This window comes from Nannobrachium achirus, assembly GCF_963921795.1.
Source record: "Nannobrachium achirus genome assembly, chromosome: 4".
Classification (NCBI taxonomy): domain Eukaryota; kingdom Metazoa; phylum Chordata; class Actinopteri; order Myctophiformes; family Myctophidae; genus Nannobrachium; species Nannobrachium achirus.
The window spans coordinates 51,669,513-51,689,215 of record NC_137813.1 but is presented as its reverse complement, the minus strand read 5'-3'; the positions used below and the strand labels follow the sequence as shown (position 1 = coordinate 51,689,215).

Here is a 19,703-nt window from a genome sequence, read left to right as displayed (position 1 = left end):
ATTAATCCTACAAATAAATACACCAGTATAAACCGCTATGCAGTTATATTGAATTGTTGACTGAGAAGGCATCTTGTCTCAATATTTAACACGAATGTAATTAATGTGTTAGATAAAAATCAGCTTTCAATGCTGAATTAACGTGGCACGATCCATGCAATGTAGACCTATTACATTGCCTACAAATGCCAATATCATAATATGCTCATGACTAAATGAGCTTATATAAAATGTGCATGTTCAAGAACTGGGGAAAACATCTTTAAACTGAAACAGTGGGTGGCTCTTAAAAGAGCCTTTGTGGGGTTTGTCAAACGAATGAAGCAGGTTTATTTCTTGGCGGCTTTCTCGGTCTTCTTGGGCAGCAGAACAGCCTGGATGTTGGGCAGAACACCGCCCTGAGCGATGGTCACTCCACCCAGAAGTTTGTTGAGCTCCTCGTCGTTGCGGACGGCCAGCTGGAGATGACGGGGAATGATACGGGTCTTCTTGTTGTCCCTGGCAGCGTTTCCAGCCAACTCGAGGATCTCAGCGGTCAGGTATTCGAGCACAGCCGCCAGATAGACGGGAGCGCCGGCACCGACACGCTGAGCATAGTTGCCTTTACGCAGCAGCCTGTGGACACGACCCACGGGGAACTGGAGCCCAGCACGGGATGAGCGGGTCTTTGCCTTCGCCCTGGCCTTTCCGCCGGTCTTGCTTTTTTTTTTTTTTTTACAGGCAAAACCGTTTATTAGTTTTCTCAGTAAATGTCACAATAAAGCAGTCAACACCATGCCAGCTAATCGTCTTTGCTGTTTCAATAAACTTAAATATCTGGGAATTCAAGGAATCTCTATGTATGCCTGTTCTTGAGATATCTGTGTTTGTCCAAACTTCACACCATGCAGGCGTACTGCTCAGGACACACATGGAAGTGCTGTGTTGAGTGTGAAGTTGACGGGATGAGCCGTTCATCAGCACATATGGGTCTGCTCTGTTTCATTGAAGAGGAGAGACTCATCCAGGAACAGGGAGGAAACTAAGATGATGTCATCCCCCTCCACCTGTGTCCCCTTGCGTTTGCGACACACCATCCCTGCAGTGCTTATTAAGTGCAGGGACTTCTTCAGTCCAATATTGGTCAAGGCCGTGAGAGCCTCATCGCTTAGCTCCACATCCTCCTCCTCACACCGGATCTTGAGTATCTGTTGGGTCTCATTCTTTGTGTACGGGTAGGTGGGGATGATGATGAGACGGTCTAGGCGGATACGAGTGAAGCCTCTGTTGGTGGTCATGATGAGAACAGGGGACAGGTCACTCTTCAGGGCATGGTCCAGAAAGGAGAAGCACTCCATGTCCAGCATGTGAACCTCATCAATAAATAACACCCCTCGAATGATCTCGGCCTGGCCCTCTTCCCTCCACTGAGACACTTTAGCATTGATCTGCTTACGGACTTCAGGCTTGATCTCTCCGGTGTCTCCAGATAAGAGGGACAGGAAGCTCTGCGGGCGGCTCATGTTGACGTCCATCTCATGGAGGGATACCACCTCCTTCCTCTTTTGAAGCTGGTGTTCTTTGGTGGAGGGACGCTCCAGCTTGCTAATCTTACCAGTGGCTTTGTCTATGGTGATGACATCTCCAACCTTAATGTTCTCCTTAGTGAGGCTCTCAATCGTCTTGTTGCCGAAGTTATAGATGGACGTCATATCTGTTGTCTTTAGAGTAAGTTTGCCCACCGCAGTGGCTGGATCAATCTTGATCTTCACCACCTTTCCTTCAATGATCTCTGTCTCCTCCTTTATCCTCACTCCAATGGCCTTTCTAAAAGCCTGGGTGAGTGCCTCCGTCTTGCTCATCTCCAAGGAGAGGATTTCACTAGCGGCCATCACTGTGAATGGGGTATCAGGGCCAAGAGACTGGGCAATACCCATGGCGATGGCAGTCTTTCCTGTGCCAGGTTTGCCAGCGATCAGTATGGCCCTGCCAGCGATAGCGATGTTTCCGTCTTTGATCATCTCCAGGATGATGCCAGCTGCCCGACGGGAGGCCAACTGGCCAACCATCCCCTGAGACTCCTTTATTGGCTTCAAATCATCACCCAAACCAAGGCCACGAATGTGAGAATGTGCACCTTGTCTTTCAATCCGTGTGATGTCCCGGACCTCCGGATCCGGTGGTGCCATCTTCCCATGGGCCACAGCAGCCGCCACCTCCTCCGCAGCATTGCCCTCATTCTTGGTGTGACCGCGCCGCTTCACCGCGAACACGAACAGCACGATGAGAATCGCAGCGGCGATCAGGTACAGCGCGATGTCCATGATGATCCAAGCAACGATGTGCCCTTAAACAGTAAAAGACTTTACATCTAGTGTGTTACACTGTGCTCCTCCAAGCTGAAGATGCCGCCGGTCTTGCCTCGTCCTGACATCGTGTAGTTGGTTTTTCTGGAGTAGTAGCTCAAAGAAATGTGCTGGTTGAGAGGCGCGCGAGACCTTTTATATCTTCGACTAAAGAAAGGAAAGGAGAGTCTGGGTGCGCCCCAACCAATCACAACAAAGAATGAGAGCGCGGGGTGAGTGTGTTTGAGCTCCCCTCCAATCAGCATCATCGTCCTCCTTATGGCTCCTCCCAGAGTCCTGCCCCCTGTCTAAAAACTTTGGGTTCATCCCGGCCCACAAAGAAGGAGGTTCCTCTGAGTCTGAGGACGTAAGGGAGGACAGGCAGATCAGCAGCCCCCCCCCCCCCCCCCCCCCCACACACACACACGATTCAATTCAATCCCCTATTCGTTTTTGGTCACGGCAGTTTACAGTAATATTACTAGTCAACTTTTCTTATCGATATGATATGAGTCTTTCTCTTTGTTTTATTTATGTTCTTATACTATCTAAATTGATATGAGGACAGTGCTATTTGTTTAAACCCTGTATGAAATGACACAATGCAACATACAGTAGCTCTAGTCTGTTTATAGAATGCTGTACCCTCTCCAACTGTATTGTTCCCCATTTTCATCTGTTTTTATTTTATTTTTGACACTTGCTTTGGCAATATAAACGTATCTTTTCTCATGCCAATAAAGCTCATTTGAGTTGAATTGATGTATATCCAATCCTATTATGTGTAATGGTACTTACTATTCATGTCGTTTTCATGTTGAACCAAAAGGTCGTTAAGTTTAACACAATATCTAACGTGGTTGGGTTTGTAAGCATGTAAGGAAAAGGCAAGGAAAAGGTGATTTGGATTAGAACACAGGCCAGCTACGATGTTTAACGTTTAACCTTGTAACACATTAAATATATTTTAGCAGGGGCCCCATTTGTGTCATCTCACATGTGACCGTGGTCCGTGGCGCATAAGTACAATTGAGGATACTCTTATAAAACAAGGTGGTTGGCTCTTAAAAGAGCCTTTGTGGGTATAAATTGGAACTGACAGTTTACTTCTTTTTGGGGGCTGCTTTCTTCGCTGCCTTGGGTTTGGCAACCTTCTTGGCGGGAGATTTCTTGGCTGCTGCGGGCTTCTTCGCCACTTTCTTGGGGCTCTTTGTGGCCTTCTTCGGGCTTTTTGCTGCTACTTTCTTGGCAGCAGGCTTCTTGGCTTTCTTCGGTGATTTCTTTGCGGCTGCGGGCTTCTTTGCTGCCACCTTCTTGGGCTTCTTTGCCGCGGCGGGTTTCTTGGCGGCAGCGGGCTTCTTAGCTTTGACGGCTTTCTTAGCAGCAGGCTTCTTCGCCTTCACCGCTTCAGACTTCTTGTTCATTTTGAAAGAACCAGACGCACCGGTGCCTTTGAGCTGGACCAGGGTGCCTTTAGCGACCAGGCTCTTGACGGCGATCTTAACGCGGGCCTTGTTCTTCTCCACATCGTATCCACCGGCAGCCAGAGCCTTCTTGACCGCAGCCAGGGACACACCGCTCCGCTCCTTGGAGGCGGACACGGCCTTGACGACCAGCTCAGCGACGCTGGGGCCGGTCTTCTTGGGTCGTGGGGCTGCCTTCTTCTTGGCTGCTTTGGCCGGAGCTGGAGCTGGTGCGACTTCTGCCATTATAGTAACTTAGTCCTGTCTTCTCGAAACTTGACACTGACAAACTGACAGTGAACGCGCTGAAGGGGCTGGATTTAAACACTACATGAGAACCATGTAGACTCAACCCACTGGGTCAGTGCTCTGTGTGCTGGAATACTGAGACAGTTGTGTTTTCTCCTCAACAAAAAACACATAAAACACAAGTGAATAAAAGTTTTTAAGTCAAAAGAACAAGTGGAGCAGATAGCAGACTAGTTCCACGTCCTAATAAAATCATGTAGAGCCCTAGGGACTCCTGAGTTTTGTTTTGGGACGTTTATAACCTCGCTACATGGAGAGATGTTGACCAACTTTCCTTTGTTATTTGTCTTTTAAAATATTTCCAACATACACTACCCTGGCAAATATTCACTGCACAGCAAGGGGAGATGTCTGGCAATGTATTACAAGTAAAACAAGTAATCTGTGTCAAAGTGTTTTGTTTTAAAATCATCATTTCCCAGTGTCTGCAAGCACACCTGTCCAGTGGCATGGCAACTTATGAGAGGACACTGTGGTCATAAGCTCTTTTTTTGTTATTATTAATTTTGACTCATTTCACACCTGTAATTATTGAAGAAAGTCCAATTATATATTGTTTTCCAATGGTGCCATTTACAACGAAATACATAGGTCAAACACACAAGACACACTTTAATTGTGTACATGTACCACATTTATACTCAAATTGTATGATATGTCTATACGTCTATATGTCAGTGTTGTTTGTGGATGTAGCAAAACGAATTTGTCAATATACATACAGTATAGCCTATATATTATGCCCCCCCCCCCCTCCCCAAATCCATGGTTGTATGTCAAGGCACTTTTGTAGCGTTGTAGGCCTTGGCTTGTAGGCTGAGTTTCACACTGCACAGTGCAAGTGGCCAAGAGGGGTCTGGGGACCACTCCCCAGCAAAATAAGTTAATATAGTATCACAATTATTTCAACCACTTGCATACTTTGACTATTCAAAAACTTGGCAACGTCTCTTTTTCTTGTTTTGTTTTTTCTCTATCAGTTTGGGGGTAATATACACAAAATATAGGATATTATACACACCATGATCAGTGCTTATGGATTCGACCTCACTACAAGCTAAAAAGGAAGAATATTTAGGTCAGATCAGAGGCTACTATCATGCTCATACTTGTTGACTGTCAGTAATAAAATAAAAAATAAAACAAGACAAGTATGACATTTGCATATGAATGAGTTTTTTTCGAACATAAAAAACATTTGCATGATTGTCAAGAACAACCACAGTGCAACACAAACTCGGTGCCATGAGCTAAATTCAGTTCTGGCCTTACAATACTAGACAAAACAGTTTACGATAGGGGTATCCTGTATTTTGCAAGTGTAAAGGCTAACAAACACATAAACTGCATTTAAAAACTCAATTAAAGCCTCTTCTGTAAGAAATGCTGTTCATTCGCCAGTAAAAGGTTAATCTCTTTTGTTGAAAAGATGGGTGGTCCTTAAAAGGACCGTTGTGTTTAGAGCAGGCAGGACAGTTTACTTGGAGCTGGTGTACTTGGTGACAGCCTTGGTGCCCTCAGACACGGCGTGCTTGGCCAGCTCACCGGGGAGCAGCAGGCGGACGGCGGTCTGGATCTCCCTGGATGAGATGGTGGAGCGCTTGTTGTAGTGAGCCAGACGAGAGGCTTCACCGGCGATGCGCTCAAAGATGTCGTTGACAAAGGAGTTCATGATGCCCATGGCCTTGGAAGAGATACCGGTGTCAGGGTGGACCTGCTTCAGGACCTTGTACACGTAGATGGCATAGCTCTCCTTCCTGGACTTTCTGCGCTTCTTGCCGCCCTTTGCGGCGGTCTTGGAGACGGCTTTCTTGGAGCCCTTCTTGGGCGCTGGCTTCGCTACCTCAGGCATTTCGCTCTTTCTCTAGTAGATATACTGAAGAAGGAATGACCCCGAATGTGGCTCTGCACCCTTATTTATACCAACCCCATGTAAATGAAGGGTTCACATCCCTGCACAGGATTGGGTGATTCTGCCACAAGGAGGGAGGTGTCTTAGTTTCTGCAAAATGTTTTACTGCCCAGCCCCTTTTCTCTTCGGAGATGAGTAAGCCTGGCTACGCGAGGCTAGCCCAGCCCTACAACATGCTCTATTGTCCCTCAAAATGAGCGGGACAAATTTTCCCTCCTATGTGGAAAGTCTCAGGTTGGGACAAAGTATATTATATACATTTAGGGTATATTTATTATTTCATTGAATAATGATATGCAACACGCCCATAGGCAATTCCAGTTGTAACACAGTGTCTTTCAATGCAGAACATAATAATTAATTAGAACGGTCTGTGTTCATCTGTAAATTAGTGTCACTATAACTGCAAAGCAGACTATTGCTTAGCTTGATTCCCATTTCCCTTCCAGTTCTTTTTAACCACATACTTTAATCACGTTTATTATGTGTAGCTGCCGCTGTCTGACTTCAAACACCAACGGAAAGATGTGTGTAATCGTTTGAGATGAAATTAGGTGAAAGGTGACTCATTCTACAGTCCTATGGTTTTCACCCAGGCGCCGAAGCCCAGTAAAAAGTAAACGTAGTTTAGTTTATTCATTTTTTATTCATTTATATAAAAGTGTGAGTCAGGGAGTGAGAGAGTGCTGGCAAAAGTGGGCGTGAATTTGGTCTACATTTAATCAGATTCAATACAATGTATTCGTGATTTTAAATGCAAATGATTTCTTTAATGCACTATCGTGCTTACTGACCAGCCATGTAACAGTTGTACTTACTGTCACATCCATGTTTACTTACATTAAACTTGTGCAGGACAACACATTGGCATAGAATCAACTCTTTGAAGAATTGTGTGGGCGGCTCTTAAAAGAGCCTTTGGGTTGTTGGTAGATAAAGTCGAAATTATTAACCTCCGAAGCCGTACAGAGTGCGTCCCTGCCTCTTCAAAGCATAGACGACATCCATGGCGGTGACGGTCTTTCTCTTGGCGTGCTCGGTGTAGGTGACGGCGTCACGGATCACGTTCTCCAGGAAAACCTTGAGAACACCACGGGTTTCCTCGTAGATCAGACCGGAGATACGCTTCACACCGCCACGGCGAGCCAGACGGCGAATTGCGGGCTTGGTGATTCCCTGGATGTTATCACGAAGCACTTTACGATGACGCTTGGCGCCTCCTTTTCCAAGTCCCTTTCCGCCCTTCCCTCGGCCTGACATTTTGCTGCAGCTGTGTGTGTAGATACAAAACTGAATGCCTACTGGACCCAGAGCCCTCTCTTTATATCCGCGTTCTGAGGACGTAAGGGAGAACAGGCAGCCTGCTCTACACTGGGCGTTGCCAAAGAAGCTGCAGCCCCGACCCCACCCCCTTCTTGGTTCTGCATGACAATGACCTCTCCAACGGTTTATAGGGCTGGCCATGGTTACTTATACAGATGAGAGACTTGGTTGGTGGAAGTATTGAATTGATTCCCACTTTTCAAGTATGTGTCTTTTTTAGAATACCATATTATAAATCAGTGAGCCAGGAATAAGGGTACAATGTATCTCCACCAAGCAGTAAACATAACAAATATATTATTATTATTACTATTATTATATTATGCATTTTATTTTCAAGTGAGGGAACACAGGGTAGACCTCATGGGCGTTGCCCAAAACTGCAGCCCACCCAAACACGCACAAACACTTCTGTAAAATAGGCTATATAATGGCTGCCCTGGCTCTCGTTTTAGTCACATAATTCCTTGTTTACTACCTTCAATGTGTTCTTTAATCAAGTGCAATATGTGACTAACCTTTGTGCATTTGGAAATAGCTTTTTATACATAATAAAGATACACTGGCGAAATTGTAACTTAACAATGCTTAAGCAAGTGTATCTTATTAGTGTGGTTGCCTACAGGACACTAGTTCTATAGTGTAGCTTTCTTATTTTCCCAGATAAACAATCCAGACTATTAAAAGTAAGTCCATGGGGAGTGCTAGCTCGAGGATTGGTCGGGGCCTCACATGACAATCTGGATATTCGATCATAAATAGGTCAGGGGGCCACATGACACCTGGCCATCTACACTTCCTGTAGTCAGACCAAGAATGCCGATCCCACATTGGCTGTTGAATGCTGATCCTTCATTAGCTGTTGATGGTGATCATGACGTCATATGAGCCATACAAAGCTTTGCATAGCTCATATGATCATATAGGCCAACTAAGACGCCCCAAGCCCCTAAAGGGCGAGGACGCGCCATGTCTTAGCCATCTGGCCAGTGATGTATATAGGACCAGTTACCCATATATGGAGACCCCTTGTACCCATATATGGAGATCCATGTACTGTAGTCTATATGGAGATAAGCTGTGAGAGCCCAAACATGCTTACTCAGTTATTCGTTATGTAAAGGTCCTATGACGTCTATGACATCTGACATCATACATACGATTTATTTTATGCCAATACATGGAGATCCCTGTCTGTAGAACCAGCCACACAAATATGGGCTGTCTTGGCCATCTGTCTTGGCCATATATGGATTATGTTCATATTCTGTTCTGTTCTCATATATGGGCATTCCAATGAAGTCCTGTTAGATATGGACTTAATATTGATGACATCAGGGAACTCCATATATGGGCATAAAAGGGATTCTGTTAGTGGTTCCCGTGACATCACAGTGAAGTCAGAGCGTGATGTCAGAGCAGCAAATCCATTCTGTTAGAGTGGTTCCCCTGACACCACAGTGATGTCAGAGCATGATGTCAGAGCCCATAGACCTTAAAAAAGTGTACGTGTCCAGACAGACGGAATCAGCATGCGCCATTTCACATACTAAACTGCGACCTTCGGTCACAATCAGGTCACATTTATTGATGGTGACATCATCACATTACTAATTGCTAAGTATGGCCATTGGCTCATTATTAATGGGGAAGCTAAATAAAACCTAACATACCAACATGCATCTACACATAGAGTCCATTAACGATTAAACATGCCTATTAATAATTGATACATTATTAATACAACTGTTAACAAAAATGTTATTAAGCATGGGCCTTATCAGGATCTAAAACTCACATCACAGCCGATGCTTATTATTATTGTTATTCTTATTATTACTGCGTTGTAACACAATGGCTTTCGTCCATTATGGCGCTTTTTCCACTGTGTAGATTGTTTCAAGCATTTATCCATGTCACCTTAACCACACACACATATAGCCCCTTTTTGACCGCGGCTTTAGCACCACACTACACGGCACTACACCACTCCACACCCCACCACATACAAATATCTATATTTTCCATTACACAAAAGTACCCCTATCGGTAAGAAACAAATGTACTCTTTTAACTGTGATTATAATACAATATACATTTGTATTACCACTATCCTAATTATAATTAGGGATGGGTATCGTTCACCTTTGAATCGATACGATATCTTTTTCAATACCTGGGAATCGATACGATACCCTTTTCGATACCTTTTTCGATACTTTTTATTTAAGTTTAACTGCTCTACCACTGCTGCGGTAGAGTAGAGGTGATAATGATGATCACACAGTGTGGCGGAGCGGAGAGTATAGACATTGGATAATCATCATAATAATAAACATTATGGTATTGTCCGCTAATTTCCACAGTAACGAGTGTAGCCTACTAAAGCAGTCATTAAACTCTCAGTAGCCCAACTGTTACAGATGCTACCAGCCAGGGAGAGAGAATAACGGAGTGGGTGTTCTAAAACTTTAGCGATTTAACAGTTAGGACAATTTTAAAGTTATACCATGTAACTTTTTTTATAAAACAAATCTTAAAATTGTCCTAACTGTTAAATCGCTAAAGTTTTAGAACACCCACTCCGTTATTTTCAGCTTCTGAAGCCTTACAAAGACGTACAAATATGCTGTTATATAGCCTAATTATGTGGAGGGAGGGTCGGTCACATTCTCATCTGGATCCAGTCTTCACAGTTCACACCAACTTTCAGATGGTAAATACCATATTGCAATTAATTTCATCAAAGTCTACTTGGTCACTCAATCAATTTAAATATAAGCTTAGAACCCACTTGATGAAATAAAAATCCACGTAGTCTCCCACACCCACACTCTTTTCTTTCTTTTATTAATGAAATTTACTTTTCATACTGTAGGCTAGCCTATATTCATTTATTGTATTATTTGATGTCGCTATGTTGTCTGTTATTTTTATTTCTTTGTATTTCTATATTTTTTACTATGCTGTTTAATGAGGTGAGATTAACCTTATAAACCCAACTGGGTTTTCTAAATCTCACCTGCACAACCCAAGTCAATTTGTTTCAATTTTTTTTTTTAATGCGCAAATAAAAATCATTGTGTGTGTGTGTGTGTGTGTGTGTGTGTGTGTGTGTGTGTGTGTGTGTGTGTGTGTGTGTGTGTGTGTGTGTGTGTGTGTGTGTCTAGGCTGCGCAACAGTGCCCTTCTCAATCTGTTACTGTTTTTATAGTTACCCAAATAATTGCAACCAAAGGTCGCAGTTTACTATGAGAAATGTCACAGCCTGTCTCTGTGAAGCCGTGTGTGTGTACATATTTTTACAGTATATGGGTTGGTTCCCTTCACACATCACTGTGACATCACAGGTGATATCACAGGTGACCTATGTAAAAGTCCATATACTGTATGGGTATTCCCCAGAAGTCCCTTTATGCCCATATATGAAGATAAATCCCTGATGTCATCAATATATATATCACTGGCCAGATGGCCAAGACATGGCCCGTATCTGTGTGGCTGGTTCAGATAGGGATCTCCATGTATGGGCATAACATATAGGCTATTGTATGTTGTGATGTCATGGGAACCACTCTAACAGAATACCTTTTATGCCCATTATGGAGATCCCTGATGTCATCAATATTAAGCCCATATCTAACAGGACTTCATATGGGAATGCCCATATTTGGAGGAAGACAGCCCATATCTGTGCAACTGGTTCAGACAGGGATCTCCATGTATGGGCATAAAAGGGATGCACTATATACAGTACATGGATCTCCATATATGGTATAACTAGTCCGATATACATCACTGGCCAGGTGGCCATTAGGGCGAGGTCGGGCGAGGTCGCATGTCGCCCTGAGGCGTCTTACTACTTACTCTTCTGTACTCAGAAGAAGAAGCGTCGCAAAAAAAGAAGTGAATAAAGTGGGTGCCAGCAGGGCTCCAGGCTAACTTTTTTAACAAACGTCCCAGGACCGTCCCAAAATACAAATGTAACCGTCCCCAAATGAATGTAAACCGTCCCAAAAAATAGTATTGAAAAAATATAAATTAACTATGTGTTCTAGATCTATACATTATATGTGTTCTAGGACTATTTTGTAGCTCCTATGTGTTCTAGATCTATTAATTCTATGTTCTAGATCTATAAATTGTATGTGTTCTAGATCTATGTTTTTGATTCTATGTGTTCTAGATCTGTGTGTGTGTGTGTGTGTGTGTGTGTGTGTGTGTGTGTGTGTGTGTCTCTCTACCTCTCTCTCTCTTTCAATTATCTCAATTCAATTATTCAATTCAATTAAAGGGTTTTATTGGCATGAAAGTAGGCTACAATACAATCAATCACAAATAAAATATGTACAATTGAACGGGGTGAAACAGTTTTCATGTATCGAGATTACTCAACGCAGACAGTGCAGGAAAGTATCCACCATGATCAGTAGTCTTTAAGGTGGTTGAATTCCATTTGATATCCTTCTCCTCCTCTTCCACCACCACCACCACCTCCTCCTCCTCCTCCCCCCCCCCCCTCTCTCTCTCTCTCTCCCCACATAGCATAAATAGCTGCATTATTTCCGTGTTTGTTTTCACTTTCAACTTTGCATTTGCAGAACAACGACGTGAGACCTTTGCTAAAGGTAAGAGGACAATTTCTATGATAATTCACTGTATATTTCATTTTAAGCTATCAGGCTTGCGTTAATTTAACAATACTGATTATTAGCCTATATATAACCTACATTTATAGTGCCGGTGTCTTCTCTTCTCGTGTTAACTTCTCAACATGTTGGCAAAACGAAACTAGGCCTACTAGACGACCCAGTTATGCCTTCTTTACTTTATCAAACTTTTACAAAACAAAAGTTGAATAGGCTATTAGGCCTATTTGTAATGAATTTTTTATAGGCCAATTATTCAAACCTCGGTCAAGGCAGCAGCAGGGCCAGGGGACGTGTAGTGCCTTAATGGAAAGGTAGTCATTGTAGTCCATGGGCCAGACGGGTTGTCGGTATCAAAAAGGTGGCAAAGGTTACCATGCATTTTTGAAAAGCTCTATATCTGTAGATTATATTTTGGTATGATAACCCTTTCTTAGACACAGCTAAATTGGTGTTATCAGCCTCTAGAGTTGGTGTCCCATTAACATTACATTACAGGAAAAAAGGTAAAAAGATTAATCTGCTTTTAGTAGCATAAGAGGGGTCAAACTAGGGGGTTTTCATGATGCCGAATCCATTGCAAGCATTTGTTTTGCATGAAAAACATTCCTTGGGCTAGATTTCAGCCTCTCAAACCTGTGAAAAGTGATGAGTCATCACTTTTCACCGTTATTTTGGTCCGTTTTCTAGCCCAAGGAATGTTTTTTGTGCAAAACAAATGCTTGCAATGGATTCGGCATCATGACAAATCCCCTAGTTTGACCCCTCTTATGCTACTAAAAACAGATTATTTTTTTGCTTTTTTTCCTTGTAATGTAAAGTTAATGGGACACCAACTCCAGCGGCTGATAACACCAATTTAGCTGTGTCTAAGAAAGGGTTATCATACCAAAATATAATCTACAGATATAGAGCTTTTCAAAAATGCATGGTAACCTTTGCCACCTTTTTGATACCGACAACCCGTCTGGCCCATGGACTATTGTTGTTGTTAATGTTATAGGCTACTTTAGACCTAATGGAAGCCAATTAACACATTTTAATCATTCCTAATAGTCTCCACCACAGGTCACTATATGCTTATTTTCAGAATGGTTAGGCGTATGTCTAGTCTACATGTAGGGTTTAGGGCGTTTCTGCATTCTTGGTAGCCTATTCCTGATTTGTCACAATGCGTTATTATTTATTAATATTAGACAATAAATAACACCGTGCCTTGCATAAATATGCATAACGTAGCTGGTGCAACTTTTAAAGACAACGATACTCCGATCATGTCACGCTGCGAATTGCACAGATGATTCAAAGAACTGTAAGAAGAGAACATCTAAGGACACTAGGCTGGTGTTTAGTCGTGCGTAATTGCGCTCGAGGAAGTGCGGCGCAGAGCGCAGACAGACTAGCCTCGTAAACCAGTCTCTCTTCCTGCCTTCAGATTCGAACTGAAGATGGGAGGAGTCAGTTTACTAGGCTACAGACAGACACCACCACAGACACCACCACAGCTGAGCAGAGGTGGAAAAAGTAGGCCTACAACATTTTCTTACTTGAGTAAAAGTAGGCTACCAATACTTGAGTAAAAGTACCAATACTGCAATAGGCCTATACTGTCTGCAATAATGCCTGGCATTGCAATGCATTGTGAGCTTGTAGATCGGCTATTTTCAAATAACAGAATGCGTAGTCCTAGGGCTGAACTTTAGTGCTGGCCAGGGATGGATTACCTAACGGGCACAGTGGGCCCAGGCCCAGGGGCCCCTGAGCTAGGGGGCCCCTGAGCTTGAGCCACCGTGTGCCGGGGCCCTGTTATTAACGTTCCACTTTTTGCCAAATACGAATTTATTCGTTCATGTCAATAATATAACCCCAAATATTCCTAATCCACCATGATACATGTTAATGTAAGTGTTTAACTCCTCAGTTTATCTATAAGACTTCAGAGTGAGGGATCCAAAAAGCAAGTGCAAAACAACAACATTTGATGTTCTAATGTCCACACATTACAACAATGAAGGGGCCATTAACATAACTGTTATGTTATCTACCCCGATTAATCTAAATGTGCCCCCTCATTCATAGCATCATATAACACTTGACTGTATGGTCCTTTAAGTATGTGTTACCACCAGCCTTACCTGGCTGCCTGGGACAAGTGAGAGTCTTTGCATAAACATAAAAAGCCCTATCAAATGTATAGGAGCCAAACTCTATATGTACTCTATGTATAATGAATAATTTATTATTAACTCATTGAGTGCCAGCGCCCTCTAGGGGCCAAAGAATGCCAGCGCATCTCTCATAGGCGAGCGCTTTAGCTTCCAGGACTTCAGCTTCCAGGACCTGACGTGCTCACGTTCATGCACGGCATGGAAATGTCCCGGATGAAGATGCTAACAGAATGGCTATTCCCATTTTGTCATCTAAAAGATCATTTTTGGGCGATTTCGCCGTAAATAAACCTCGCGCCGCTTCCCTAAAACACAAAAAAGAGATATAAGCCTTTAAAGATGCGGTCTTTCATTGGATTAGGCGGAGATTGGCGATTGCGTTCGCAAATTACGGCCGGCCGGGACGTTGTTAGCTTTCGGCTAGTAGCTACAAAAATCAAGCCAGGCTTCAGAAGGCCTCTTATCATTTTTATTCATTTCATTAAATATCCCGATCTAGTTCGGGATAGGCACCCTGGAATACGTCGCGCCGCCTACAATGAACATTGGGTGAACATTGGGGGGGTCTAAACTTTATTTTAAACCATTTTCAATGGAATATATCGTCGGACAGAGTAGAATGGCTTGCTGGCTAGCGGCTAGCGAGCCGGGACCACCCACGTTGCTCCAAGCAGCTCGGGGTAAATAAAATAGCAAATAAAAAATTGTTTTTGATCCCGAATATCCCGAACTAGTTCGGGAGAGGCACTGTATGAGTTAACTCTATCAACGCTTTGAACGTTCCTGTTCGCCCCATTTTTGACGGCGGCGGAACGCCAATTGTACGTTCTTTGGCTCGTTCTTTTGTACCTTGGTTTGATGTCTGTAACCTGATGAGGGGTCGCGCGGGTGTGTACCGTTGAAACAGCTCCCGTAAAAGTACTCTCAAAATCCTACTGGACGTTAGCATCAATGGAGTAACAAAACACACCATGTGTTTTTCTCTGGATCTATTGCTCTGTAGCGACTGCACAGCCTTGAGCAGCCTTGACAAGTGAGAGCCCATCTGAAACCATTTTCACATTAATTCTTGCATGAGGCTGCCCCCTACTGCTGGTAGAACCACGGTACACCTCTTTAAGAGAAAATTCAAAAAAAAAAAATGAATACATCTTTGTCTATATCATCGCAAAGGTAAGGTGCTTTTGCTGGCACAAAACCCAATAATAAATAACAACATCTGGCAGGGAAAAAGTTAAAATATAGATAATAATAATATATCTAAAATAAATAAGTCAGCACCCAATTTTATATAAAGTATTGTTAGATTTTCTTTTTTCTTTAATGTTCAAGAAATATGTACCGGTATGTCATTGTGGCTTTAACAATAAGTTGAAGTAGCAGGTTCAAATCATGCATACTTTACATTATTTCATACAATTGACTTTTTCTTATTTTGGAAACAATTAAATTGCCAATTTCAAACGGCAAAGCATACACAATGTAAAAAACCTCTTACTTTGCTGATCATGTTTCACTTAGTAGTGGGTGTGGCCCAAGTGATTGGTACCAGGCTGCTCACCTGTGGTGAGCCCATATAGGCTCAGGCAGCTCCACAGAGCAAACATTTGCCACAAGCCACACTATGGGACCCACGGCTAGGAGTTTGACATGATGCATTATAGTAAGTTTGTTTGTTTTCAGTTCATTAGATATTGTTTTCCTTGATGTATTTGTTAAGTTTCTTTACACTGGTTTATGTGTATGTGTTTGGTTGCTTGAGTCACTGATTGTTGTTTTCTTTTATTCTATGCAGTCAAAAGCATCATCATCCTCATCTCCATTCTCATGTCTACAATAAACAGCTTCAAATGCTAAATGGTCTGGTCCTTATGCTCTAATCAGCGTACTGGTGTAGGGGTACATAACTGAACTGTATAGCCAGTGGTCCCATAGTGTAGGTTAGGTAAAGACATTTTACATGGTCCTTCGAGCAGGGTACCCCGCCACCAGATATGGACCAGACCAGACAAGAGAATGACCAGCCCATCCCACATACAAGCACGAGCACTGGACACGGGAGTGGTGTCTTGGAACTAGTCCTCCACTCCCCAGAGCCCCTCCTGGACCCTCGGGCCAGGTTTCCCTCGTCACCTGCCCGGAGCCCGTGGGTGCTAACACCTTACCAGCTGGTGTCATCATCTAGCCCTTCTTACGAGCCAACGACACCACGTGGGCTACCAGGCCCCCACACCCAGCAAGCACTGCCACCAGGCCCGCCCAACCGGCAAGCACTGCCACCAGGCCCGCCCAACCGGCAAGCGCTGCCACCAGGCCCCCCCATCCAGCAAGCGCCACCAGGCCCCCCCATCCAGCAAGCACTGCCACCAGGCCCCCCCATCCAGCAAGCGCTGCCACCAGGCCCCCCCATCCAGCAAGCGCTGCCACCAGGCCCCCCCATCCAGCAAGCGCTGCCACCAGGCCCCCCCATCCAGCAAGCGCCGCCACCAGGCCCCCCTATCCAGCATGCGCTGCCACCCGGCCTCCCTATCCAGCATGCGCTGCCACCCGGCGCCCCCAACCAGCATGCGCAGCCACCCGGCCCCCCCAACCAACATGCGCCGCCACCCGGCCCCCCTATCCAGCATGCGCCGCCACCCCGGCCCCCCTATCCAGCATGTGCCACCGCCTGGCCCCCCCATCCAGCATGCGCCGCCACCCGGCCCCCCCAACCAGCATGCGATGCCACCCGGCCCCCCCAACCAGCATGTGCCGCCACCCGGCCCCCCTATCCAGCATGCGCCGCCACCCGGCCACCCCAACCAGCATGCGCTGCCACCCGGCCCCCCCAACCAGCAAGCGCCGCCACACGCCTCCTCCCTTCAGCAGCCTTGGCCCCCGACCTCTTATCAGCTGCAGCCCACAGCTTCCCATCAGCTGCAGCCCACAGCTTCCTATCAGTCGCAGCAGTGCCCCCCAGCCCAGTTTCAGTCGCAGCAGTGGTCTCCAGCCTCCTCTCTACCATGGCCCTCAGCCTCCTATCAGTCGCAGACCTCAGCCTCCTCTGAGCAGCAGCAGCAGTGGCCCCCAGCACCCTCCCACCCATGGGCCCCAGTCTCTCAGCAGCAGTGGCCCCCAGCACCCTCCCAACCATGGCCCCCAGTCTCTCAGCAGCAGCAGTGGCCCCCAGCACCCTCCCAACCATGGCCCCCAGTCTCTCAGCAGCAGCAGTGGCCCCCAGCACCCTCCCAAACATGGCCCCCAGTCTCTCAGCAGCAGCAGTGGCCCCCAGCACCCTCCCAACCATGGCCCCCAGTTTCTCAGCAGCAGCAGTGGCCCCCAGCACCCTCCCAACCATGGCCCCCAGTTTCTCAGCAGTGGCCCCCAGTCTCCTTTCAACCAAGGCCCCCAGCCTCCTCCCAGCCACAACTGTGGACCCCGGCACCCCCTCCAGCACCAACTGCCTGGCCTCAACCAGACCCCCCTCAGCCACAGCTGTGGTCCCCTGCACCATTACAGCAGTTTCCAGTGACCACTCCCCATCAGGTACCTTCAATGCCCTTCCCACCACAGCAGTGGACTCATCCAGTACCTCTCCCCACCCTAATGTACGTCCCACAAATGTACACGGGCCAACCATTCGGGCACACGCCCTCTAGGGTTGAGGGACCTACATTTCCCAACCTAGATAAAGAAGACCCTCATGAGTACATAATGCTTAAGATGGCCCTTTCAAACCTACTGTCCCCTTGGGAAACTGAAACCTACAAATACCATATCTTGCTAGATCACCTAAAATTACCCTCAGCACGCCATATAGCACTGGCCTACGCTCATGACCCCAAGCCCTATACCAAGGCCCTAGCCGCTTTAGACCAACAGTACGGGCAGCCCCACCACCTGGCCTTAAGAGAGATTACAGCGATAACAAGCCTCCCAAGGGTTCAACCCGGGGACCCTAAAGCATTCCATGCCTTTGCAGTAAGGGTTCAGTCCTTGGTAGGAATGCTGCAAGCCATGGGTCAGAGTGAGGGTGCGGCCGAGCTTGCCTGTTCATCACATGTGCAGCATCTTCTGAGCAAGCTACCAGCAGATTTCGTGGCCAACTTCATTCGCCATACACGCTCAACTCGGCCAGGAACTCACTACACTCTAGTGGACTTTGCTGCATGGCTCCAACGTGAGGCTGAATGCCAGTCAGTAGCTCTTCAGGTTCAGAACCTGACAACTGACGCTCCTACACCAGCCATGAGGTCAGTGCCGAAGCCTCCGTCAGTGCCGAAGTCCCCCCCTTTTACAGCTACCATACTGCACAGTACCAGCCACGATCCCCCTCCACCATCCCCTACCAGTAAACGGAGTACATTTAGAGCATGCCGGTACTGCAATTCCCCTGATCACCCATTTATGCATTGTAAAGAGTTTAAAGAGCTGAAGATGGAAGATGCAACGGCATGGATAAAGCAAGAAAGGAGGTGCTGGAGGTGCGCAGGACCTCACATGGCCACGAATTGTAACCTGAGAACACCTTGCCCCCAGTGTAAAGGTAAACATCTAGGTATTCTACACCATGTTAATAATAGGGACACAGAATCCAAGGTCCTGTACGTAAGCCCCCAGCCTAGTTCCCCCAAAGTCCTCCTAAAGGTTGTTAAGGTGATATTACGTAATCAACATCATACTTTGGATACTTACGCTATTCTTGACGATGGATCTCAGCGTACAATGCTTTTACCAGCAGCAGGCAAGCAACTAAAGCTTGAAGGAGACCCCGAACGGCTGGCTGTACGCACCATCAGACAACAAACTGAGGCACTAGACGGCACTTCAGTTAATTTTGAGATCTCACCCTCCTGTAACCCCCAGAAAACATTCTCAATTACGAACGCATTCACGTCAGCTAAGTTGTCACTGCTGGAGCAGAGCTATCCAGTGGATAAACTTAAAATCTGCCATCGCCACCTACAGGGCCTTCCTCTCCAGTCCTTTGCAAATGTACAGCCCCTTCTTCTGATAGGAGCAGATAACTCTCACCTTATAACCCCAACGAAGAGAGTCAGGCGAGGGCCACCAGGGACACCCATAGCCCTCCATACCCAGCTAGGCTGGACACTCCAAGGGCCAACTTCCTTCCAGGTACATTCAAGCGCTGCCCAAGCTCTCCTTACCTCTGCCGCTCTCCCCGTTAAGAACGAGAAATTAATCAGAAGATCCAAACAGGACAAAGGGACCATGAATTGGCTGGAAGCTAAAACCCTCAAAGTGGAAGTTGATGGGTTTCAACGCTGTGCCTGTATTTCTAACGCTCCGAAGCTGCAACCTCCCCAAGATGCTGTTATGCCTCTCTTGCGCCAGACTGTGCGATGCCCTGCCCAAAAATCCGAATTGGCCCAACTCTACTGCCAAGAAATGGATGATGTGCCACAGAGTAACGTACCGCCTGACCCCCCTGACCCGAGAAAATTCAGGTCAGAGCTCGTGGAGGCCACCTACCAACACCTTCAGGACCCTGCTAAACATGGAAGTGTGGGGGAAGGATATCCGGCTGACCCTGTGACGCCAAACCACCACCTCGTG

At 45.8% G+C, this 19,703-nt stretch overlaps 5 protein-coding genes across 5 annotated transcripts in view; all 5 read right to left on the bottom strand.

Moving 5' to 3' along the window:
• LOC308284416 (histone H3.2-like) overlaps positions 1-19,703 on the bottom strand; it is a gene marked incomplete at both ends in the record, with an annotated part of 91,401 nt that overhangs the window by 850 nt on the left and 70,848 nt on the right. The window lies entirely within an intron of this gene.
• On the bottom strand, positions 330-2,303 carry LOC308284116 (ruvB-like 2; the record flags this gene model as incomplete). The annotated part of the gene is made up of 2 exons (XM_080724653.1): positions 330-699; positions 964-2,303. The coding sequence occupies 2 exons, from the start codon at positions 2,301-2,303 to the stop codon at positions 330-332; spliced, it is 1,710 nt and encodes a 569-aa protein (XP_080580779.1).
• LOC308284405 (histone H1-like) lies at positions 3,428-4,033 on the bottom strand (the record flags this gene model as incomplete). Its single annotated transcript, XM_080725009.1, has 1 exon — positions 3,428-4,033. One exon carries the CDS (start codon positions 4,031-4,033, stop codon positions 3,428-3,430), a length of 606 nt encoding a protein of 201 aa, XP_080581135.1.
• LOC308284413 (histone H2B-like) lies at positions 5,574-5,948 on the bottom strand (the record flags this gene model as incomplete). Its single annotated transcript, XM_080725017.1, has 1 exon — positions 5,574-5,948. The coding sequence occupies one exon, from the start codon at positions 5,946-5,948 to the stop codon at positions 5,574-5,576; it is 375 nt and encodes a 124-aa protein (XP_080581143.1).
• On the bottom strand, positions 6,957-7,268 carry LOC308284414 (histone H4; the record flags this gene model as incomplete). The annotated part of the gene is made up of 1 exon (XM_080725018.1): positions 6,957-7,268. One exon carries the CDS (start codon positions 7,266-7,268, stop codon positions 6,957-6,959), a length of 312 nt encoding a protein of 103 aa, XP_080581144.1.